Source organism: Papaver somniferum, chromosome 8, assembly GCF_003573695.1.
Source record: "Papaver somniferum cultivar HN1 chromosome 8, ASM357369v1, whole genome shotgun sequence".
Lineage (NCBI taxonomy): Eukaryota > Viridiplantae > Streptophyta > Magnoliopsida > Ranunculales > Papaveraceae > Papaver > Papaver somniferum.
This window is the reverse complement of record NC_039365.1, coordinates 150,912,316-150,937,923: the sequence shown is the minus strand read 5'-3', so window position 1 is coordinate 150,937,923 and position 25,608 is coordinate 150,912,316. Positions and strand designations below refer to the sequence as shown.

The 25,608-nt window shown below is 37.6% G+C and overlaps 3 protein-coding genes and 1 pseudogene across 6 annotated transcripts; 2 read left to right on the top strand and 2 right to left on the bottom strand.

The window, feature by feature from the left end:
- The first annotated feature begins 10,092 nt into the window (after positions 1 to 10,092).
- Positions 10,093 to 13,240, top strand: LOC113303504 (probable anion transporter 5). 4 transcript variants are annotated; one of them, XM_026552542.1, is made up of 3 exons: positions 10,093 to 10,327; positions 10,489 to 10,550; positions 11,537 to 13,240. In XM_026552542.1, exon 3 carries the CDS (start codon positions 11,705 to 11,707, stop codon positions 13,034 to 13,036), a length of 1,332 nt encoding a protein of 443 aa, XP_026408327.1. In that variant the 5' UTR covers positions 10,093 to 10,327; positions 10,489 to 10,550; positions 11,537 to 11,704; the 3' UTR covers positions 13,037 to 13,240. The 4 variants fall into 4 exon arrangements, with proteins under 4 accessions (XP_026408327.1, XP_026408329.1, XP_026408325.1 ...); XM_026552544.1 differs by having other exon boundaries at positions 10,489 to 10,591; XM_026552540.1 differs by having other exon boundaries at positions 10,484 to 10,550.
- A 1,223-nt stretch (positions 13,241 to 14,463) lies between these two features.
- On the bottom strand, positions 14,464 to 15,956 carry LOC113306203 (annotated as a pseudogene).
- A 19-nt stretch (positions 15,957 to 15,975) lies between these two features.
- LOC113306202 (butyrate--CoA ligase AAE11, peroxisomal-like) lies at positions 15,976 to 17,054 on the top strand. Its single transcript, XM_026555166.1, has 2 exons — positions 15,976 to 16,035; positions 16,140 to 17,054. Exons 1-2 carry the CDS (start codon positions 15,976 to 15,978, stop codon positions 17,052 to 17,054), a joined length of 975 nt encoding a protein of 324 aa, XP_026410951.1.
- LOC113303503 (transcriptional elongation regulator MINIYO-like) lies at positions 17,032 to 22,469 on the bottom strand. Its single transcript, XM_026552539.1, has 5 exons — positions 22,197 to 22,469; positions 21,210 to 22,041; positions 18,869 to 20,766; positions 18,022 to 18,231; positions 17,032 to 17,499 (listed from the first exon to the last, which is right to left on the bottom strand). Exons 1-5 carry the CDS (start codon positions 22,383 to 22,385, stop codon positions 17,326 to 17,328), a joined length of 3,303 nt encoding a protein of 1,100 aa, XP_026408324.1. The 5' UTR covers positions 22,386 to 22,469; the 3' UTR covers positions 17,032 to 17,325.
- Positions 22,470 to 25,608: the final 3,139 nt, after the last annotated feature.

Sequence of the window (25,608 nt, the reverse complement as noted above, 5' to 3'; positions counted from 1 at the left end):
TTCATATATAGTGTAGCTAGGCTCACTCTTGCTTTTGTTGAAGTTTTTCCTTTTGAAGTATTCATCTATCTCACTATACCAATCTCTTGGTGCTTGCTTTAGGCCATATAAATCTTTCTTCAACTTATACACCTTGTCTTCTCCTCCTTCAATCACAAAACCTTGTGGTTGTTCTACATAGACCTCTTCTTCGAGTTCTCCATTTAAAAACGCTGATTTCACATCAAGTTGATATAGTAACCAACCTTTTTGGAATCCATAATAATCACGACTCAAATGGTGTCGAGGTGAGCAACTGGTGCAAACATTTCATTATAGTCGATACCCGGGTTGTTGTGAGTATCCCTTTGCCACCAATCTTTCTTTGAATCTTTGAACCGACCCATACACATTGTACTTCACCTTGTAAATCCATTTCACCAATACTTCTTTGTCACCCGTCCTTTCTACCTTCTCCCATGTATTTTTCACATCAATGACATAGATCTCTTCTTCCACAGCTTTTATCCAAACGAGTTCCTTTGAATCTTCTTCAAAATTTTCCGTCTCCTCTAGACAAAAGTTACATCTTCATACACTTCGCTCAACCGTTGCATCTTCCTTGGTCGTGGTGATGTTGATGTAGACGTTGGGGACACACTTTGAGATGCTCCTAGTCTTGCATTTGGTTGTGTTTGAGGTATTTCTTCCTCTTCTTCTTCACCTTCTTCAATTTCATTTGTCGCTAAATTTTCTTCTTCATCATCAAAAATAATGGTTCTTTTCTCAATTTTACCTTCTTCCCAATTCCATGAAGCATCTTCATTAGAAAACACATCACGGCTTGTGATCATTGAGTTTCTCTTCAAGATATACAACCTATAACCTTTTGAGTGGAGGCTATAGCTGAGAAATATACATTTCTCACTTGCTTCATCAATCTTTGTTCTCTTTACCTTTGGAATTTGAGAATAACATACACTTCCAAAGACTTTGAGATGCTTTACCGACGATTTTCTTCCACTTGATGCTTCAAATGGAGTTTGATCCCATACGTCTTTTTTTGGTGATCGATTCAATAAGTTGACAGCAACATTCACGGCTTCCTCCCAAAATACTTTAGGCATACCATTCTCATGAAGCATGGAATTCTCCATCTCCATTACGGTTTGATCTTCCTCTCCGAAACACCATTTTGTTGAGGAGTATAACCCACCGTGATTTGTCTTTCTAAGCCTTCATCTTCACAAAATTTATCAATTTTTTGTTGTTGTTGTTGTTGTATTTTTTGCCTCTATCCCTTCTCAAGACCTTGATGTAATGGTCGCTTTGTTTCTCAACAGGACAATTAAACTTCTTAAAGATATCAAGCACATCGGATTTTCGCCTCATGAAATAAACCCAAGTCATGCGAGTAAATTCATCGGGGTGTACCAAACCATGAATTTCCTTTGCTATCCATACCACACCTTTTGGAAATGGTTGGAGATGTTGCTTCCATAGTGTACAACCCTCACATACTCCTTTGTTGTTGATGTGATGTGGAAGTCCTTGCATCATGTTCTTGTTGGAAAGAACCTTCAGACTATTGAAATTCAAATGCCCAATTTTTTAATGCCATAACCACGTTTCATCCATGGTTTCCATCCTCATTGCAACATTCTTTTCCTTTTCAAACACAATTGGAAAGCTTTTATTCTTTTCCATCTTGATAGACTTCATTACTTGTTTTCCGTTCTAGTGTTATTTTCCATAAATGGTGCAATATCCATCTTCAAATTGGACAGCGTACCCAATCTCCACAAGTTTCCCAACACTAAGCAAACTTTGTGCCAAATCCGGAACATATAAAACATCTCTAATGTAATTTGCTCCATTGATAGTTTGCACGCAAATTGTACCTCTTGCATTAACTTAAACCATGTTTTGTTCCCCATCATCAATGGAGAATTTACGGAGATATCCATATCCACAAACAAGATTTTCACACCGAACATATGAGTCGTACAACCACTATCTACAAACCACACTTCACTGTTGAAAGTTTTCATAGCACTTTGACAAGCATAAAACAAATTTTGTTTTTCTTCCTTTTCTTCCGCTCTACCAGCTTTCTCCTTATTTTCTTTGTTCCTACAATCCTTCTCCAAATGTACATACTTCTTACAATGATGACATTGGGGTTTTCCTTGCTCCAACAATTCTTCTCCAAGTGACTATTCTTCTTGCAAAAATTGCACTTCGGTGGATCACCCTTTTTGTAATTGTTAGAATTTGATCCCCCTCTATTGTATTCTTCGTTTCCTTTGTATTTTGATGAAAAATCACCCTTGTACTCATTTTTCTTCATTGTTAAATTTTTAGAGTCCAAATTCATTTTCGATTGAAAAGAACTCTCAATCGACTTATGGGCGTGTCGAGACACCCTTTCCTCATAAACTTTTAATTGAGCCCATAACTCTTGTGATTTCATGGTAGAGAGATCTTTTGTTGCTTCCAAAACAGCCAGAATGGGTTCAAATTTTTCCGGTAAATAAATCAAAATCTTCTCATAAATACGTTTTTCTTCTAGCTTTTCACCATACATTGTCATTTGATTAACAATTTCAACTACTCTAGAAGAAAACTCATTTAATTTTTCATTGTCTTTCATTTTAAGATTTTCAAAATCTGTTATGTATGATTGAAGTTTCACCTCTCTTACCTTCTTGTTTCCTCCATACTCTTGTTGAAAAATATCTCAAGCTTCTTTAGCATTAGGAAAATGAATTACTCTTGGTAGAATAATGTCTCCAACTCTTTATTGAATGTACATGGATGCTTTAGAATTCTTCTTTCTACTCTCCTTAAGTAAATCTTTTTGGGTTTGATCTAAGTTAGTTATATCTTCAACTTCATCATACCCGTTTTGAAAAATTTACCATACTTCTTGAGACATTAACAAAGTCTTCCTTTTAATAGACCAGAAATCATAGTTTTCACCATGAAAAAGTGGTATTGACGGTTGTTGTATGTATAGGTTTGAATTACTAGAAATTACCATTGTTTTGGTTCAAAACCGAATTTTTGTTTCTTTGATTTTGGGATAAAACTTCTTCTTTTATTTCATGTCCAACATGATTCCTGTATTGGAAGCTAGTATGTGGCATGATAATATAATTTTACCCAAAGAATTAATCTAATAATTAACCAACGAACTTTTGCTGAATGCATGCAAAATTTGAGAACCTCTTCACATTAATAAGTTATTAATCATTGGTCAGGTACCTGAGCACCTTTCATGAAGTCCTTATAGTCAACTTCATGTAACATATATTATGGATACCTGTCGGATCCATGAGATCTGGAATCTTCAAAGATGAAAATGGAAAAACACACATATAAAACTCTCATTATAAGAATCATAACAGAAACATTGTTGCTTAATACATGCACTCGTCATTTCTCCTCTTCCCGCAAAAATTGCATTTGTTTACTTTTGATTTCCAGTGTCACCAATGGCATAGACTAGAGAGAACAACAAAAGAGCTTTTCAATCATGAATTTACGCAAAAAATAAAAATAACCAACAAAACAACTTTACCAATCATTTCAAACATTTATGATGTGAATTTAGTTCTCTACTATTCCTTATCCACTCTTTATTTGCATTGAGTGTTTCTATACCTATTTCTTTAGGTTTAGTAAACCTATTCTTTCCAATGTTCCCTACCATGTACGATGTTTTTTGATTCTGAACCTAGTAACTTGCATATAAATATTTAGTTTATTTTTATATTTTTTACTTCATGCTTTGATACTAAATTAATTATATAATTAAGTGTATTCATGTGTTAAAAATACAATGTTTCTTGGATGTTGTTTTTTTAGATATTGATAAATATTTGAAGGAGGAAAAAGGACAATGTTATTTGGTTGCAAATATCAAATATAAACTTACACGCAATGATAACTACAATAATACCTAAAACTGCGGTAAAGACATATTTGAAATAATTTCGAATGTAAACAATAGTTACTAATTTATATAAATACTAAATAGTTGTATTTATTATGATTGTACATCTTGATTGAGTTTACAACCTAAGATATGAAGATTACCTTAATGAGGGTACATGGTAAGATAAATAAGTCGATATCTGATAAAAATAACGACAAAATAATGTACTTATATTTCTACTTACTCACCACCACCTTTCATCTCAATGTATACTTCTATCTCATCATTAATGGCCGTCCAGTATGATCACCTGCTATCACAACCTACTACAACTGTGTAATTATCGAGGGAGACACCATCAAGTAACGTACCGTCAGTAGCACCCACTAATGCTCAGTAGTCTCTGTTGATCCATGCACTAAAACCTTTTCCTAAAGAAAAAAGATGGCATTAATCAAGAATCACGCTTTTTCTACAATAGTTGAAAATTTATTTGGCTAATTTCATTGATAACTATATGATATTGATTCCAAAAGTTCAAAATGGTCCAACATTAGTTAAACCAAAATTACGCAAATTCATGATATAAAAAAAGTGTGTTAAATGAGAAATGATACAAAATTAGTTGTGAAATGTAAAGTTAGAATCACATCTACTAGTTAGTGCAACTAGAATCACATCTACTAGATAGAAGTTTTATAACTCATGTGGGGGAGAAATATCACACAAGATAAATAAATATACTTCGTCCTATGCAGAACAACCTTAATCACAAAGACAAGACAATTACCAGAAAACAGGATGAAGAGTGGTCATACGAGAATGATAATGGAACACGAACAGAGGAAAATATACATGCGAAATAGCAGAACTAACACTATCAGAAGGAGCACGAAGAACCAAACATCAGTGCGACAGATTGGGACAGTTCTCAAAAGCCAGGACATAAGACAGACTGAAACAGAATCCGTCAACTGAGATCTTGCACATGAACTAAAAATTGTCTTTATTTGATAAGTTTTCCCATATAAGGGCTCAGAAATAATTGAGAAGGGGAGGAGATTGATCAGAAAATAGTCTAAGGAATTATTGAGTAGAGAAAGGGAGAAAAATTAATACATCTTAGAACTTACGTCACAAGTTCATATTTCTTCCTTGTTATATATGAACCCTAATGTGAATTTATTGTAAGAACAATATAAGTTTATAATAAAAGAGTTTTGAAGATCATATAAGTGTCAAAGTGGTGCATAATATCATTAATATTTGAGTTTGTCAAGATGACTTAAGCTCTGTGTTATTATCATTATTTGGATGTAGTTGTGGGATTTTCTACAACTACGTTTTGGCGCTAGAAAAAGGGGAGTAAAGGATTTATCCTCGCCTGTTAATCGATAAGTTCAAAATCATCATTCCTAAGGATTCTTTTGTTATACCCACTACATCAATTTCTATCCCTCATGAAATCTCAATAAAAACATCACTATCCCTATTCGGAAAGTCCCTCTAAAAGACTCCATACATCTCAAAATTTATAAGGTACACGCCGAAAAAGCACCCTCTTAAGACACCCTTTTACAAATCATCAAGATCTCATTTATATATTCACCACAAGCAAGATGATACGATGAACATCAAGAGCAGGGCATATCATAGCTACGCGAAGAAGAAACAGAATTACAGGAAGAAGAGGAGTTAAAGATGCAGGAGAGACTTCAGCTGCAGGACAAGCATGAGCCCCTGAACGACCAAATCGCAACCGCATTCTGCTTTCCATCATACAATACAACCAACATAGCCCCATAATTACTACACAAGTCCCATTGCAGCAGAACAATGAGGAAAGAGTCATTTATGAAGAAGGTATCGTTCACACAACTGATACAGAAACAATGGAAGAGGAAAATCAGTTGATGCAAGATGAAAACGAAAACCAAAAATAATGAAGACAACCTGATCATACAACAATTAAGAGAAAGTCTCGCACAAGATATACGAATTGCGAGATAACTGAGAAAAGGACTTCAAAAAATTAGGACGAGAGATGCAGAGATGGAAATGGAACGAGAAAACTTGGCGCGACAGAACGCATTATTATTGGAAGAAAATAACATATTAAATGAGGAAGGACATACTGAAGAAGCAGAAACCCAAACAAGCAGGATCCTAGAAAGGCGTAGAAAAGAAGAATATGAATTAGGAGTGTGCGAAACAAAGCGAGAAAGAGAAGACGCACACGACAGAGAAAGGAGGCATCACGAAAAAAGAGAAAGGATAAGGAATCACGAAAGGAGAGAAAACCTGGAACGAGAGTATCAAAGATATGATGGAGGAAGAGAAAGTGGCTCAGAACGCGAAGACCAAAGGCACAACAGGAGAGAGAAAAACAGGGTAGAGCATGAAGAATTGGGAGAAGATGCGGGACCATGGAGAAGGGAGACAGGACAAGATAATGCAACCCAATCTATATTAAGATAGTTGGAAGAACTCAAGGAAGCAATGAACATCATCCCAAAAGAGGAGGAAGAAGAATGGAGCTGGCAAAAGCAATAGAAGAGGCTGAGTGATCACCATTTTCGCAAGAAATATTGCGAGCACCTATCCCTACTAAGTGTACATTACCCGCATTCTCTAGTATCTTTGATGAGACGGGAGATGCAGTAAAGCACATGAAGTCTTATAACCTCACCTTAATGCAGTGGGCTCATCATAAAGCAGTGTTGTGAAAATACTTCCATGCGAGTTTAACATGAGAATCTCTATCGTGGTTTGGTAACCCGCACGAAGGATCCATAACCTCGTTTGCACAATTACAAAGACTATTCTTGGAAACTTACATCAGCAACCATCAGTCGCAAAAGGGAATAGAAACTGAATTCTATTTAAGGAAAGCACATGGATAACGTTTGTGAAGTTTAACTACTCCCTGGAAAACCAAATATAGCGGATTAGCAGTGAGAGTGTCAGAACAACACCTAACCCTTTCATTCATCAATATTCTGCATGCGACAGACCTGTTGTACATATAAATATTTTTCATCATAGATAAACTCACAATGTCAGAATTAAGGGAATATCAAGAAGAATATATTGCATTAGAAGAAAAGCAGAAGGAAATGGAAATTAATATAACCGCCATCAAATCCACGAAAGAAGGAAACGCAAGATTGTTACCACGAATAACATGAAACATACAGTCAACAGAACAGGTAAAACTCACAAAAGAGATCAAGAAAGAAGTAGCTTTGCCAGGCCATGATGAGGAATGGTTCAGGAAAGAGTATGGAGATTGAATTCATTCATACAACTACCTAGCAAAGGGATACAATAATCAAGAAGGAAGATTTAACAATGACAGGATATCCGGATAAACAACAATCAAAGTTCGAAAGAAAGCCATACAGTTCAGCTTTCGAAGATATAAAACTTCCCGGGCTAAACACATCAATAGAAAAGATCTGGGAAACAGATCTGCAGGCGGAAGATATACCGATACCATGGAATGCGGGGCGAGAATCTTCAGGAGGACATGTTGAATACTACATGTGCCATAGGTTCCATGGCCACATCACTACACATTTCCGGAATGTACGAAGATACTTCTTACAGTTGATTGAAAGAGGAAAACTAAACCAATTTCTAGTGAAAAACGATTTACCGCAACCACCACCCCTCCAACCAGCTCATCAAAACCCAGCAAGAATATATCCCATCGAAATAGAGCCAGAGGCAAGGCGAATAAACTCAATTGTTCATTCTGCCAAGAATATAGCCGATTTTCATGACAATGTTCTGAGCCGGATACATAAAAGAGATTGCGAAGGAAAGGAAGTGCATATGGTGACGAAGAACCTACTATTAGAAACATGGCAGAAACAACAAATTTCGTTCGCAGCAGAAGATATTCCTAATCCGTTATCTGTTCACTTATTTTTCCAGCTTTACCCCCTTAGAATTTTTAGGGCTAGTAATTGTTTGCTAACGAGAAAATATGTAATTATAAAAGAAATCTATTAGATCATCCGTAACACCATTGGCTGTTGGATTTGATGTACACGCCAAAGTTAAAATCTGACATATATTGGATTAGAAGTGAACGAGGGTAAAATCGGTTCAATCCAGAGCACACTCGTACTTGCCAAGTTTGATTAAAAACCTGGGTCCGCCCAATAATATTTATCGAGTAACGCTGGCTAGCCCATGACATGCTAGTTGTAGTCGTCCGTGGGCTCTCGTATACCCAGAAAGAACATAAAAGATCACGGACCACTGAATATTTTGTACAGCCCTTCCCTTGTATAGTTGTATGACAAAATCAACTTTATTGTAGAATGGGAAAAACATTACAAGTTCAGAAAAACTGCCGATGCAATTGGCAAGTGAAACAATGGTTCTTAGTTTTTTTTAAAATTCTTAAGTAAAACGTCAATTTTTGGACTCAAGATTGCCGATGCAACATCCTACGACCCTACTAGATTATGCTTATTCAACTGACTTTACCAAGGAATTATCGGTCGATGCTACGAGTTTCGAACTCGGATCACTAGTAAATTTACCATTATTAAATTTATCTTTTTTAAAAATAACATAGAATTAAGTCGAAAAAGCAAGCATAAATTCAAATGCACTGAGAAAAGATACAAATCCAAATAGACATCAAGGATCTGACCAAAGGCCAAATGAAAACAACAAAAACAAAACAAATTAAACATATAGAGCCTCTAATGGTGGCTTAGACCGTTTGATCTGAAGAGATATTATCATGGCTAGTGCGTGAACGCCTCACGTTTCCGATTCAAGTTTTACGGGCTGCATAACAAACTCCAGCGGTGGTATAGGAACCCCAAATATCCGGGTCGAATCGTGCATATTTAATCCCCGACAGAACCGATTTGCTCGAACGTTAGTTGTTTGTCTACATCAGCTACGGGCAGGTCTGAGGTTTTAGTGATCGTCAATGGAACATTCCTCAAATAAGTTTGAAAATCAAGTACTTGTTTGTCGAGTGTAAGCCTAACGTTTTTCTCCACGTTGAGTTGCTCTTGTAGAAGGCTGTTTCCGGCTTCCAAGTAGGAGAATCTTTTCTCTAACGCCTCCTTATCCTCTTTAAGAGTGGAATTCGCAGTTTGTAACTCAGAAACCCGTTTCTCCTGAGCTTGTATCTCATGCAGCAGTCGGGTAGCAATTTCTTTTTCAGGTGGACGAGGTATACTGAAGAAGGGTGAATTTGGTTCCTCCACTGACCAAATACCTTTACTGTCCAATGTCAAAACTTTCCATGTAAGAAAGGAAAGCGTCGTAATCGCTCTCTTTGTAGTTGTTGTCGTCCAACAAGCTCGTGTTCTCCTTCCTCCATAATGCAACCCAATTTCGTCTTAATCCTCATTAAGAAAAGGAATGACCTATTACAGAATAAAAACAACTCAGGATCTCTACACCATGACATAGTTATTGTCTGAGAGAGATAGAGAGGGAGAGATTTGCCAAGGTATTGAAAGAAAAGAGATTTATGAAAATTCGTCTCAAACAGTATTGTGTTTATATATTGTTTATACCACCGAGTGTCATTCACGTCTTCAGGTATTGTTTACATCAGATGTCCCCAAGGGACAACAATCCATTAATAGGCAGTGTTGGCTTGGTCTATATGGTGAACGGAAATGGTATTGACAGCAACTTAATTGCAATATTCTAGACTTCTAGGTGCATCTAGAAAAGGGAAAAATGAACGAACAGATCATCCGAAAAGATCTCTAGGGAGGGTGAGAACCTTTAACACTAAAACAACCGCAAATACAAATTAATTATTGTTCTCATGATTATAAGTCTAACCGACTTCTCTGGTAATATATATGCCACTTTTTCCGGTCTGGTTGGCGATGATTGCAAAAACCGTCACTGACTTACCGATATGCAGCCAGACCCCTAACGTGGAATATCGGATTGAGCAAGATAAGCCATCAATGTGCCTTTCATTGTTGAGCAAGTGAGAGCCTGAGCCCCAGTCCCTAAAAGGTAACTACTAACCGGAGGGTAAGTAGGGTGGTACGCCAGATTTATTGTGAGGGCCTGAGCCCCAGCCCCTGAAGGGTTACTACTAACCAGAGGGAACGCACGGGCCTAGGGGTATAAAGAGATTGTTGTAAATTTGACCAAAAATGTGGTCACCCCAACTTAAAATTCAACTTCAACGCCATTTTTCTGAATTTTGCTCTCTCTCTATCTATCTCAATCCAAGTAGCAGCCATTAAAGAGAGAGAGAGGGAGAGAAGAGTTGATCTGCACCGCCGTAAGTCTCTCAGCAGATCCGTCTCTGTTATTATCTCTCTCTAACACTGAATTCAACTCAACCTTCACTTCTTCTTCTTATCTGACCTAAATTGTCCAGCAATAAAGAACTTACTCAAGGTTAGGTTTAACCCTTTTGTTTTTCTCTTTCAAAATCTTCATTCTCTTCATATTTCAATTACAATGTGACCAATTGAAAATCCATTAGAGTTGGCATTCTGGGTCGTTTCAACATTGTTGAATTGATGTAATCTGATTTTTTTTTTGATGTTGTAGTTCAGGGTTTTTGAAGATAGGGGATTTTCGAGTCTTCATATACTCAATAATCTCTGCATATGGGAAGGTAATTTCAGAGATTTTTGTCTTCAATTGTATAATTGAGAGGTACACTAACTTTATTCAGTTGAATATAAAATTGGTCTGCACTTTATTGAGCAAATTATTATTACTATGGGTTAGGTTTAAGTAACCATAAGGGAGAACGATTTAGATACTATAGGGTGTTTGATTAAAGTGTCAATTCTTATTATTCTTTCATCATTTCTTTGTGTTATATTATATAAGGGGCCAAAAACAGCACCAAACAGTCCAAACAAGAAATCAAATGCTTTAACTTACAGTTTTGAATAGATTTTTATGTGGTTAGGTTTGGTGATTAGAACCTGCTTGATCAAGACACAAATGTAAAGACAACATAATTTCAGTCTCCCGAAACAAAATTGCATCTCTTTAAGTATAATTACTCATCTACGATACCTACCCACATTACAGTCTGAGTAGGTGAAGTTGTCTCAGTTAAGTAAAATAAATAAATTATGTTGTCTATAACTAGATGAAGAAATTGATGGGTGAGTCCTGAGTTGGGGATAGTTTTGTTGCTTATAGAAGTAAGATATTCTCATTTATTCTTGTTGGTACACCTGAGCACAATTATTTTTATGCTACATGGCTGACCTTCTTTTTTAGTTTTGTCAATGACTCAATATGCTAGGGTGTTCTAATGTTTTTAGTTTTGTCAATATGCTAGGGTGTTCTAGTGTTAAACGGATATGAGTATACGTGAATTGGTATTTCAGACAAGCCCCCACTCTATGAAAATGTATCTGTATTATAAATTTCAGCTGGGTGCAGGGTACTGGGTCTCCAAATTGTATCTTCAGTAGAGTGCTCTTTGTGTTGGTTATGCATGTACCTGGGACTAACGGAATTTCTTAATCTCTTCGTGAAGCTCTGATGGGTCTATGCTTGTTCTTCTAAAGTGAAACAATTAGCTCTTTTCTTGCCTTAATGTGTTTATCTCTTTATATTATGTTTTGTTTTTTCAAGCAGGTTTCTTAAATATCTGGAAATTCGAAAAGGCTGGCGTTTTCACAATTAGACCAGAAATCACTTTTTATTAGGCTGGTTTAGGAAAGTAGCTCCTTAAAGATGGGATGAAGAATGTGAAGAAAGAAGGGTTTTGTTGAAGCTATTTGTGACATTTACTAGTACTAGAAAATGAAGAAGAGAACAAGTTTTCCAACGCGGTATCTGATTGTCCTTTTAACATTCTTTTGTACGTGTGTTTGCTATATAGAACGCGTGGGATTCTCAATTGCTTACACTGTAGCTGCTGATGCTGCTGGGGTGGATCAATCAACTAAGGGTATCATTCTCTCTACCTTTTATTATGGATACGCCTGTTCACAGGTGCCTGGAGGATGGGCAGCCCAAAGGATAGGAGGCAGGCGTGTTCTCCTCTTTTCATTCATATTATGGTCTTTAACTTGCGCTTTAGTTTCACTGGATCCAAACCGGGTTACCATTTTAGTGTTAGCCCGCTTGCTTGTTGGGGTTGCACAAGGTTTCATCTTTCCCTCCATTCACACCGTGCTAGCTCAGTGGGTTCCACCTCATGAAAGATCTCGATCTGTTTCTCTCACTACTTCTGGTATGTATCTAGGCGCAGCAGCTGGCATGCTTGTACTTCCTAGCTTGGTAAAGTTTCAGGGACCACAGGCTGTGTTTTTTGCTGAGGCTGCGTTGGGAGGTTTCTGGTCAATCCTCTGGCTTAAGTATTCTAGTGATCCACCTCGATCGGAACATCCAAAGGCCACAGCTTCTGGTTTTGGAGAAACACTGTTGCCTCTTAGGTCAGCCCAGAAGATGAAAGTGGAGAATGGAGGAAGTTCAACTCATGTTACCAAAATCCCATGGAAGAAAATTATGTTGTCTCTGCCAGTTTGGGCGATAGTGGTAAACAACTTCACTTTCCACTACGCCTTGTACGTTTTAATGAACTGGCTGCCGACATATTTTGAACTTGGCCTCAAGCTTAGCCTACAGGACATGGGCTCTTCTAAGATGTTGCCGTACCTCAACATGTTCATATTTTCAAATATAGGTGGGGTTGTTGCAGACCACCTAATCACGTCAAAGATCATGTCAGTGACTAAGACCCGGAAATTCTTGAATACTGTAGGGTTTGTAGTTGCCTCCCTTGCATTAATGGCTCTCCCTAGGTTTAGAACATCTGATGGAGCAGTATTTTGTTCTTCGGTAGCACTTGGTTTCTTGGCTCTAGGCAGAGCGGGCTTTGCAGTGAACCACATGGATGTGGCACCCCGATATGCAGGAATCGTGATGGGAATTTCTAATACTGCTGGTACTTTGGCGGGCGTTGTCGGAGTTGGTCTGACAGGGAAACTTTTAGAAGCTGCTAAGTCTACTAATTCAGATCTTTCAAGTCCTGAAAGCTGGATATCGGTATTTTTCATTCCTGGATACCTTTGCATATTCAGTTCAGTTGTGTTTCTAATTTTCTCAACTGGGGAAAGGATATTCGACTAAAGAATCAGCCTTAATGGACTCCTTCAGCCTGTATTCTGCCTGATGATTGATTGTATCCACAAAGAGAGAAGGTAAACTGTTCTTGGTTCTGTAACCTAGTAGGTAGAGCATTATTAATATTATTAAACTGGGGAATATATTTGAACCCTTGAGGTACACATTTTATCCTTGAATATATAAAAAAAATTCCATGGCCTACAAAAGATGATTATCGAGTATAAAATTTTTAGTCAGAAAACGGAGTTGAAATTTATAGAAGGCTATTACAGCCATATCCACATGTTATATGGTAATTTTTCTGCCATCCCTTGTAGGGATTTTTTTTTCGACCAATAGCTAGAAACTAGCGGAACCAAACTCTGAACATTAAGTTATTTGAATTTCAACAATAATGACTTCAGATGAGGAATCAGACATCCTCTGAGATTTGAAATCAATTATAAAATAAAGATAAAATTGTAACCGTCTCTAGTCTCTAGTAGTGATATCCAACCATTGGTTGCTGAATGCTTCGGACCTGAGTGCAAAACTGATCAGCCTTGCAATATGCAGTGATGGTTGCTGCCAAATCCCAACACATTGTGAGTGCAATTAGGAGCAACGTGAGCTAGTAACCCTTGAGCTGAACCACTTCAATTTCCAAGCAGGAAACAAGTACTGTTTGAAACCAGGTCCATTGGGGTGGGTAGGCCCTTTCCCTCGTTTATATGTTCAAGCTTGTACATAGCTTCAATATAAAACACGCAGAAGAAGCAAGAATATGGCAAACAGATGCAAAAAGACTACTTAAGACAACAAGAAACAGAACTTACCAAGATGCCTTACATTCATCGCCTCCAGTGTCTCCAGTGTCCATTTTCTATCTCCGGGGGTTTTTGAATTCCCGTTATCTAGAAAATTTTCCTAACACAGAGACTTCTCCTGGACTATATCTTCCGCCATCTCAGGATCCAAATGATTCATGTATAAATTAGAACAGTTAAATCAGTGTTAGTTACGCCCTAAAAAATAAGTAAAAATAAATCCAAACAATGCGACACCCACCGGCAAGGACCCAACATAAACCGAAATGGAGTAGTAAGTTTTGAAGTGGTGGAGAGAACTTATTTCCATGAGTTGTGAGACAACAACAAAATACGAATTCAAATTTCAAATATGAAAACCTACAGAATACAGATTGACACTTTTTTCTTTATAATTTCAACTAGGTCATATATTTCAGAACATTACAGGATAAAAGATATTGCGGAATATTACGGCCTGGTAACTAAGAACTGATTTGCAAGCAGACCAGTTCGACAATCAACAAAATTTGTGAGAAGCGAAATAGTAGCAGAAGTATAGAATATCTTTTTTCTGACAAACAAGCAGAATTTTAATGAAGCATATATAGTAAGCTTTAAAAGTATACGAACTTACAAGGAACTCTATTTTTTGCAACTGTGTGCAGCATTCTCATCTTTTCCCAGAACAGTGACTGCTTTCTTTAAAATGGCTTCTACAGGCAGGTGGGAATTTTCTACAGCTTTAGATATTTCCTGCCATCTCTCACCATGCTTCGGCTCTGCAGCTACGCATCTTTTCAAGACATCCCTCTGGGTCTCGTCAGTTCCGTGCTGGAGTTCAAACCTGTAATACATAGCCCAGAAGTCACCAGTACCTGGGGCAAGATTCACCGCTCTGTTCATCCAGCTTCTAGCTTTATCCAACTTCCTGTCATGCCAAAACATTTTCGCCACCACTGCAATGACATGGGGATCATTATTGCATCGTTTGAGAGTATCTGCACTTTTAGTTTTTCGTTGGGGACGCGGGACCATCTCAATTGATGTTGCCCACAGTATCCCACTTTCTGGGCACTCCTGCAATGCCTTGGCTATTAGAATCTCAGATTCCTTCTTGTTGCCATTTCGTGATTCAGCTCTAACAGCAGCAAGCCAAAGTTCAGGGTTTCTTGGATTTCTCTTCCTGCCCATGTGAGAACAGCTCGAGCTTTGCTCAGTCCGTTCATCTTCTCCTCCAAACTAGCAAGTGAAAGCCAAAGAGGAATGCAGCTTGGGCAATGTTTAACTCCAGTTTCGTAAGCCTCTTTAGCTTGTTCCAAGTGACCAACCCTGTCGTTGAACTGTCCCAGCATCAACCACAGTTTGAAAAATGAAGGGAACAATTTTAGGCCTTCCTCGAGTAATTTTCTCTCCTCGGAAGAGTTCCCCAATTCTCTCTCAACAATGGCTGATTTCATCCACTCTCTCTCTGTACCCCCTCTTTCTCTTGCTTTAGCAAGAAGCAGTCTTGCTCTTTCTGGTTCTTGATTCTCAAATTCTAACTTGACCGCAGCAAGCCAAATATCCTCAGAGTTGGGTATGGCAGCATAAGCCTCTTGAAGGATTGCTCTAGCAGCAGGAACCTCTCCAGCAAGCCACTTTTCTTTGGCACCCATCAGCCATAAAACCTCAACTTGAGGTCTGTAGGTTACAGCTTTACGTAGTATAGAATCTAGTGATTCCCTAGTTCCATGGCTCTTCTCTAGTTGAGCTGCCTTAAGCCAAATACTCTTCTTAGTTAGAAACACTGTAAGCGCGTGAGCATATATAGCTCTAGCAGTTTCAATTGAACCCCTCTTTTTGCATTCCTCTGCATCAGCCACCCAAGTCCTTTTCCTATCTTCTTCAACCCCAACCCCGATAGTGTTCCGAATAATAGCCTGGCAAGTAAGAACAGACCCTGCTCTTTCTGCTGCCTCAGCTTCCTTCATCCAAACATCTCTATCAATATCCAATCCCTCTTTTTGTAAAGAACGAATGCCCCTCTCCACGACCTTCCCAACCATTCCAGTATTTCCATTTGCTTCTTCAAGTTTTGCAGCAGTATTCCAGTATTTCCATTTCCATTTACAATGGGAGATGAAAAGTGAGCCAGTTTATCTTTGGTCGCTTCCTATGTTTCATTGCAACGGGTGGACATTCACTTGGGGAGTTGCAGCACGAGGAGGAACCAATGTTTGCATTCGTACCACTTGCGCTGAAGACGTGTACCGCGCCATCGCAAACATAAAGTTACACATTTGTGTTGTGCTCCAGTTGTATTCAATATTCTCTTGGAGGGGAAACATAATCAGCAATCACTCCTAAGCCATCCTGTTGAAGTTCTCACAGGGGGTGCAGCACCACCAGCAGCTTTATTAGAGAAGATTGAAAAACTGGGCTTTCATGTAACGCATGCTTATGGTTTAACCGAAGCAACAGGACCAGCATTAGTTTGTGAATGGCAAAGAAAATGGAATGTATTACCAGCTCATGAGCAGTCAAAACTGAAAGCAAGACAGGGTATTAGTGTTCTTTCTCTTGCAGAGATCGATGTGAAAGATTTAGGAACAATGGCGAGTGTGCCAAGAGACGGAAAATCGGTAGGGGAGATCGTTTTACGGGGAAGTAGTGTTATGAAGGGTTATTTCAAAGATGAAGAAGCAACACGGAAGGCTTTCAAAAATGGTTGGTTTCTCACCGGTGATGTTGGTGTTATACATACAGATGGGTATTTCGAAATTAAAGATAGATCAAAAGATGTGATAATTTCAGGGGGAGAAAATATACGCAGTGTCGAAGTTGAGGCTGTATTGTATCGACACCCTGATGTTTTAGAAGCTGCTGTTGTTGCAATGCCTCATCCATTCTTCATCGAAACTCCTTGTGCTTTTATTACAGCGAGATCGAAATATGTTAACAAGAATGAAGAAACTAAGAAAGAAAGAGGGATGATTGAATTCTGTAGAAAATCTCTTCCTCATTTTATGGCTCCTAAAAAGGTTGTGTTCCTGCAGGAACTTCCGAAGACTGCCACAGGAAAAATTCAGAAATTTGGATTGAGGGCTCTGACGAAAACATACAACCCACCTAGATCCTCATCAACACCACAGATTAAGAGTATTCATCAGCAAACAACAGCTCGGTGCAGTTATGTACCTAATGATCATCAACATCTTAAGCTTGAGCAAGTTCATGCTATGCCTCGTCTCTAATCATTTCTTGTTGTTTAAGTTGAGGATGTTCTTGTTAGTAGTAGCGTCTTGTCGAATTGCGAACAATGAGTTCACAACTTAGAAAACAACACATTTTTTTACAAAGCTTGTATCAAAATCTTGATTTCTTCACATGATACGATCATATACAAAATCCCCCAGCGCAACAGCATGCTCCTTTGAAACACAGAGAGACAAAAAGAGTGGGACACGGAGTAACATGGTGGGAAACCAAGACAGCAGCACAACAATATAGCACGATCTAATCTGTTCAGTGGAGAAAGAAAGACTTGAGCTTCTCAACTTGAGAAAGAAGAGCAGAATTTCCTTCACAGGCTCCTGTTAAAATCTTGAATCTTTTCTCAATTTCACTTGTTTCCAGCTCCAATTTATGCTCTTGAGATGTTCCAGTCTTGGCATAGCGTATCAAGTCCAACATCATGGCCTGTATATTCGTTTTAGCATAAAGTTAGTTATATAAACTGTGACATAATCTTTTACCTAAAACGATGAGGAAAGCAGTGAGCAAAACCGAAAATGATTTGTAACCTCCCTGCAGGTCCAGTGTACAGAATTAAAAGACAAAAACAGTGAGTTATGTTGATCCTCGGACCTCTGTAACTAAAGCTAGGTCCGATCGAAGATGTCAATTTGGTTTGATGCGCCTTAGATGCTTAACTTTCTACTTATTCTGTCCACATTAATCATGTTTAGTTGACACTTACATGAAAATTTCTTATTTCAAACATCATGCTCCTATATCTTGTGGTTGTTAGGTTAACATTATTATTATTCTCTGCAAACTCGTTTGCAAGCATCCATATAATATGCAGGAATGACTTACGAGCAAACATCCATGGTAATCTTTTAATCTAGCATCACTACGCATAAACTGGGTTCACCTCTATATTCACTATTTGACCAAATCTATCTACATTGTCATTAATTATCGGTAAAAAAAGTATACCTCATGTTGCTTTTTGCGCGAGGAGTCACGCAAAAGAGACCTTGCAATTTTATTCCTTAGAGTTAACTTGTCATCCGCAGTATATTGAAAAACGAAAGATGAGAGATGGTGCAGTGCGATAGTAAATGCCATGGATCCTCTAACTGAAGCTTTATCAAGAGTCCCAGACACCCACGATTTCAAGTACGCCTCTAGAATCCCTTCATTATCCTGTACAATAGATTCAAATAGTAATGTTAATCATCATTTAAGAACTAACATCACATAATCACATAATTTAATCATCTACCCTTCTTTACGTGGAGGATAATCCAAGGGATAATTCTGATGAACTATTGTGAAAATTCTCACTACAAAAAAATAAAACCAGCTCGTTAAATTGGTCTAAAATCAGTAACAGAATTGATTTTTAACTGAGGATGACATTCCTAGACTTCGCACTCTCAATTTTATTCTATTTTGATTCCACGGAAATTCAATTTCAGCTCAAACATACGGCAAACTTGGCTCCCAATTGGGAAACAAAGTACCATCTTTAATTTATTTCACCTATATATATGGACCAGCATTTCAGGTATTCCCTTTTTGGATGTTCACAGACATTTATTTTGATTTTCATGTTGGTCCCAAGCATTAGTAAGAAATAGTCATGTCAGAAGTTGCACAATAAGATGTAAATAACAAAATTCACATAGAACTTGTCCACTCTTGCAGAGTGATATCTTATTAGGATTCCTCTCATTTTTCTAGGGGGGAGAGGCTTAACTATCTATGATGGCAATTGGTACCACATAACTAAATTTTACAAATTTCATATCAAAAGACAAAGTAGCAAGTTTAATATTACCTCAGATTCCAAATATCCTTCAGACTTAGCAATGCATTTTTCTAGCGGTGGCAACAGTTCAAGAAGATGGGCACCAGATAGTGCATTCCATGCAGCAACCCGGACAGGGGCCTCAACAGAGTGATGTAGATATACTGCAACTTGCCGAGCATAGACCAAATCCCCATAAGATATAGCACCGAATTGCTCGACAAGAGTCTCAATAAATGTGGAATAACTCTCATGGACATCTGTCTGAAACTTAAGAACTGCATCTTTAATTCTGATTTCTAGCAATGAATTTCCCACCAAAGGTTTGATGCTTCTTTGGCATCTTGATTCATCAAGAAGTAGTCCATACAGATCTTGCAAAGTTTCATATGTGTTCCTGCTATTCTCATCATACAGCAGACTCATTCCAACCAGTAAAACCACAGATAAAGAATGTATTTTCCACACTAACGGCACGCGACTAACCGGAGATGCTTGCAGGCCAGAGCACAGGAGAGTGGATAGAGATTCGAGACCTAAAAGAAGGAAAAGTCCACTTTGGGCTAGATCAAAAGCCTCTCCGGGGCTAGGTGGACACATGCTATTTGGCACATCAGAGCCATTTGGAAGCTCAACAGCACCTCCAATGCCAGCAACAGTTGAGATTGGACTGAGAAACCAATGCAAAGGGAGGGGCAGTCTCTGGTGAGCCCACTCTACCACCAAAGAAGTGCAACGAGGGTTACCAGCAACACTATCTGATTTCTCCTCAGAATCCTCGTAAATTGTGTCCAGAGCATTGCCGCCTTTCTCAGATGTATCCTGGCTGAGATCAACACCACCTTCTACAACTTTAGTTTTCTTCTTTTCACATAGCCATCTATTTCTGAAGTGGGAATTTAATATCTTACTGAAGCGCAGGTAGTCCTCCTCGTTATGTGCACATATACATGGATTAACAGACCTCTTAAGGTGTAGAAATTGGCGAACAAAGAGATTAAGGTACTTCAGAACTGAAGGTTGGAGTAAGAAATCCAACACATTCTCCATGATATAGGTATCCCTTGGTCCTAGAGTTAAGCTTGTTTCAAGCACTGAAATAATCCTTTGAGCAACAAATGTGAAGTTCACATCGTCAACTGTAGAAATATGTCTTCCGTAGTCTATCTGAAATATATCAAGCAAGTTCATAAGCAACCGTGCATCTGTTTGTTCAAGTAAAACCAACCCTGACCAAAATCCTCCACCGGAAGCACCCCACCCTAGTCCAACACCCGGAGCAGGACCTCCACGGCCAAATGTCTCAATGGCATGCACCTTCTCCCACCCAGAGGAAACCAATGCCATGATGGTTTCTAGTACACTCCGCAATTGATCTTGGGTCCAAATTACTATTCCACTCTCTAGTATATCTCCCTCACCTGAAAAGTTATTTTCTGAGAAGGAGAGATTTGGAATTTCTCTCTTAGCTAGCTGTATCAAATTGTCCAGAGAAACTATAAGCTGGACTAGCCTATGAAGGCAACAAACAGACGATAACGATAATTCAATACTGTGAAGTCTCAAATCACATAGGTCCTTAATTAACGAGTCTCCTTCTGAAAGTACCGTATCACCAATATTCAGATATCTGTTTTTCAAGATTGCAAGTCCAATTTCAGGGACGAATTCTGGCAACCATGGTACACGACCTCCACTTTCATGCAAACTATTAGAACCTTCTGGTGCCACTTTTACAAGTATACCTCTAAGCAGGTACATAACAGATGAAATAACCCACAAACAGCTACTCAAAGAAGGATCTTGGGAGTTATTACTAGTTATTTTGTTGCAATCAAAAATTTCACTGAGACAAGGGTCACTCTCAAAGGATATCCATTTAAGTGCAAACTTAACCATCGGACTAACAAAGCTCCAACTCCAAGATTCTGCATTACAATTTGGATTTTCTAGTGGTTACAATTTGGATTTGGATTTATACGCATATTAATCCGGTTTTAATGTAGACAATGTATTTCTTCCACGCCATACGAAATATAATCTGAAGATAATAAATACATTATCAAGGGCCGTAACAGTATTTCAGATGTAAATAAAACAATATTAAACAGCAGAAACTACAGCAGAACCCTTCACAAGTTACAATCAGCTCTAAATAGTAATACCCCACTAGTCGGCATAATTTTTTTTTGGAATTCTCTGCATCATATTTTTCTTTCCTTTTTTTCTTTTTTTTCTTTTTGTTTCTTTTTTGTTTTGTGCCTGCAACCTTTGTTGAGCATGTGAACATTTGGTGCACGAATAAACTTAAGAAACAAAATAACAAAAAGACTATTCAAATAAAACGACAGGTGTGGACAGAAATGAGTACCAGAAACATGACCATCCAAAGAAAACCTTAACATCCTTGCTGCCTCGACCCTCTCACTCCAAGCATTCCAAATCTCACTACTCGGTTTGTTTGATATTTTCACACCACCAATTTGAACATCCTTGGGAGTCACTGCTGGAGAACATTTAGCCTCTGCGGAGGGTGAACCCTCTTTGCTCTTTAAATCCTCAATAATCGGTATCGCATCCAGACGACTACCTGTCTCGCATCCATTATCTCTATTTGATTGCAAATTTTTAGGCTTTCCAACTTTGTTTTCTCCTCGTTTCTTCAGTTTCTCTAATAACCCCGGATTCATTTTCTCCAGTATCTCAGCTCTAGCTTCTGCAATCTCATCATGTGACATTTGCTGTAAGCGGGAACGATTTTCCTCGTCAATTTGCACCTCAAGAGGCGTAGACATTTGCTCCCTCTCCACATTTTTAGAAAAAGAATCCACCATTGCTTGGTCCACATTCCTAACACGAATTTCTGAACTCATTACTGTCTCTGAACTTGTAGTTGGTACTCTCCCAAATTCCATAGACCTGGACAAAAATAGCTCACAAGTACTGTTCTTGGCAATGTTACCAGATTCTTCTCTTTCTCGCTTTCCTTTCACAGAATGCCGTAATGTAGACTTGGCAATTTCAGTTCCTTTGCTTAAAGAATCCCGTTGAAGAACTTCCTTCCAATTATTAAAGCTCAACCCCTTTTTTTCTTTCTTTTGTATAGGAACAGCAAAGGTAGATGGTATAGTGTTAAAATCCTTATCATCCTCATCCTCATTGACATCATCAACATCCATTTCACTTCCCAAAGGTGCCCAATGCTGTCAAATACACAATACAATCGATAAATAATATCCGAATTAGAACTTTCAAAATTAGGGCAAACAAGGGTTTAACAAGGGTTTTAGTAAGGATTATATGATGTTTAATTTATGCCGTAATTCTGAAAGATTAAGATGAGTATAGTGTAACTTACAGGTCCATGGGAGCGATGACGGGCAACGGGGAAAGGAAGAACAGTGGGTTGAGGGAAAGAAATAGGATTCCTCTTGCTGTTGGATTGTGATGATGATTCTGAAGAAAACCCCTTCTCTACTATGCTTCCGACAAGTTCAAACAAGTTCGAATCTTCTTTGATTTCCACTACCTTTTTTTTAGTTGACATGTTTTTTTCTCTTCAGTAAATGGAAGCAGGAAAAATATTGTTGCGAAACAAAGAAGAGAGACTTGAGAATGCGCCTGTGACTGTGAGTCGTCTTTGTAAAAAATTTCTACTCTTTTTCTCCGAGTGCCCAGTTTTATACGGTATATCAGGCACAGATAGCCCAGGGGTAATTTTGTCATTTTGTATCTAATATTCTTTTGGGGAAAATCCTTTGGTTCTTTTTTAGGTGGGCCCATGTCTGTTTAGTCCTTTGGTCAAACACCTTTACTGTTTGGACCATAATTATTTAAAAATATTTAAATGGACAAAATACCCTTCCGTGTTAATTTTTTTTTTGTAGCACTTCATTCTTCAAAATGAACTTCTGTTAATTTCTACTTATTTTTTCAGAAATCACCTAAAAAAACAGAGTTCATTCCAGAAAATGAACTCCATATAAAATCTAAAAAAAACAGAGTTCATTCTAGAAATGAACTCCATATAAAAACCTAAAAAAACAGAGTTCATTCCAGAAATGAACTCCATATAAAAACCTAAAAAAGAACAGAGTTCATTCCAGAAATGAACTCCATATAAAAACCTAAAAAAACAGAGATCATTCCAGAAATGAACTCCATATAAAAACCTAAAAAAACAGAGTTCATTCCTAGAAATGAACTCCATATAAAAATCTAAAAAAACAGAGTTCATTTATGGAATGAACTGCAGGATCATCATCTTCGTCGTCTTCAACAACAAAGCACGAGTTCATCTTCACCAACAACATCTTCATCACAAATCTTCGTCGTCTTCATCGTCTCCACCATCTTCAACAACACTAGTAGCAAGAAAATCAAGAAAAAAAACTCGTTTTCATTGTCGTCTTTATCAAACAGATGCAACAGCAGATTAAAATCAAGAAAAAAACTCGTTTTCATCATCGTCTTCTTCATCAACTCGTGTTGTTTCTTTGTCAAACAGATTTGTTTCATCGTCGTCTTCATCAACTCGTGTTGTTTCTTTATCAAACAGATCTGTTTCATCGTCGTCTTTATCAAAACGGATGCAGCAGCAGATTAAACTCAAGAAAAAACTAGTTTACATCTTCAGCAGCAGCAGCGACGAAGATGAACTTCAACAGTAGCAGCATCACAAACCAGAGTTCATTCCTGAAAATGAACTCCGTCATCTTCTTCTTCTCCATCAGCAACAGCAACTCATCTTCATCATCTTCATCCTCTCCATCATCAGCAGCAACAACAGACGAAAAAACATCAAAATCTTCATCACAAACCAGAGTTCATTCCAGAAATGAACTCCGTCATATTCATCTTCTTTTATAGATCTGAAACTTACCCAAGCATGTGAAGATGATAAAGGTTCATCATCATCATAAATAGCAGCAGAATCTTCAACCTCACCGTCTTCATCATCAAAACAGAGCAAAACAACAAAAAGAAAAAAGAAAAAAACGCAAAACCTTCATCGTATTCATCATCATCATCATCATCTTCATCACTAACAGAGAAAAAATAGAGAGAATAGAGAATCGTTCATCATCATCTTCATCTTCTTCATCACTAGCAGGAAGAAATATAAAAAAAGAGAGAAATTCTAGATCTTAAAATATAGGAGAGAGAAAGTAAATCTGAGAATGATTTCTTCTCTCTTACTTTTTGACTATATATATGGTCCTTATCCAAAAGGGTATTTCTGCCACTACAAGATGACATTTACATCATCCATTACATCACCCTAGGACCAAACCATAATTTTTAGGACCAAACTATAATTTATATTACCAAATAGGACCAAACAGACAATTGACTAAGTCAATTGGACTAGACTCTCTCTAATATATTATTTGTAGAACCAATTGGTATTTCCTTGATATTCTTTTGTCTAACATTTATTACTCTCTCCATTATTTAGGCGGAAAATCGATGATTGAGGAAGTTCAATAGCATCTCGGCGCACTCTTGCATTCAAAATGACAAAATTACTAAATATGAGTACGATCCAAAATACCAAACCTCACCATCTAGATGATGCTAACTTCAACTGTTAACTTTTAACCGCTGATATGTAAAGGGGCAGATGGTGGTGTTATACATCACGAATTGTGCTCATTTTTGATAGGAATATAGAGAATTATAAAAAGAACATATCATCAAAATATTAGATTTTAAAAATCCATTGTCTTTTAAGTTTTAGGGAGAAAATAACACAAATCATGTATGATAATGTGCATCTAAGAGTGTCCAGGGATCCTCCCTCAAATCCAGATATCTTAAAAATTCTTAGTTTTATAAGAATTCATCTCTTTTCTTGTTATAAAACCATCAAGAAATTGGAGTCTCACCTATCTCGTTAAACAAGCGAAAATCTATTCTCCGCTATATAATTTGGACGGAGAGAGTTGCAAAATAAGTTACATATATACACAACTTAAGTACAAATTCAATAAAATAGATTAGGACAAAAAGAGCAAGTCGAGTAATAAATATTTTGTTTTCAAGATGAAATTTGTTTTATTCTGGTGTTTAATGGATTTGTAAATATGATTAGGATAAAATGGTAAGTCAGAGTAATAGATATTTTGTTATTAAAAGGAAATTTGTATTATCCCGGTGTTTAATGGATTTGTAAATATGAATATTATATACTATGTTCATAAGAATATTCATGGACATTTTCGGTGTTAAAAAGGCTCTTGGTTGTGCATGGGTTAATGCCGACACTGGATTCCAATTGTCATAATTCAGTTGAAGGTATTAAACAAGTCGATGGACGCAAGAAACGTATGGATAATTGTAATGATTAACTTTTATAGGAAAAAAAAGCTCGATACGAATCCAAATACCCGAATGCTCGACTCGGTTTTGCTAGTTTCTAATTATTGCTCGAATGAGAATTCCTGCAACAACGGATGACTAGAGCAGAACCTTATAGTGTGTATGCACATGGTTGTGAATCAAAAAGGCTAATCTTTAAAACTAGTGATGATGTGGTGACCATGAACAGAAATGAGTAGTCAATAGCTTCGATCGGCTATCTATTTTCTACATCCGTACTTCGTTACTGTATACTATATGTTAGAGCATTGAATTGGTTGAACCCTCGGGCGTTGATATTTTAAGTATGTTCTCAAGTTTAGGTTCCAAAACTTACGCTTGAACTATTTTCTAAAGTCATGCTTCGAAATATATTATCCTTAAGTTGTAGAGGTGTGGGATGAATACTT

Excerpts from the sequence above, each read along its gene's own strand:
- LOC113303504 (XM_026552542.1), top strand. The coding sequence starts at position 11,705 with ATGAAGAAGAGAACAAGTTTTCCAACGCGGTATCTGATTGTCCTTTTA.
- LOC113306202 (XM_026555166.1), top strand. The coding sequence starts at position 15,976 with ATGTTTCATTGCAACGGGTGGACATTCACTTGGGGAGTTGCAGCACGA. Across the intron at positions 16,036-16,139 it reads CAGCACGAGGAGGAACCAAT|GGGAAACATAATCAGCAATC; the intron begins GTTTGCATTCGT and ends ATTCTCTTGGAG.
- LOC113303503 (XM_026552539.1), bottom strand. The coding sequence starts at position 22,385 with ATGTCAACTAAAAAAAAGGTAGTGGAAATCAAAGAAGATTCGAACTTG. Across the intron at positions 20,767-21,209 it reads TTTGGATGGTCATGTTTCTG|AATCTTGGAGTTGGAGCTTT; the intron begins GTACTCATTTCT and ends ATTGTAATGCAG. Across the intron at positions 18,232-18,868 it reads AAGGATATTTGGAATCTGAG|GATAATGAAGGGATTCTAGA; the intron begins GTAATATTAAAC and ends TCTATTGTACAG.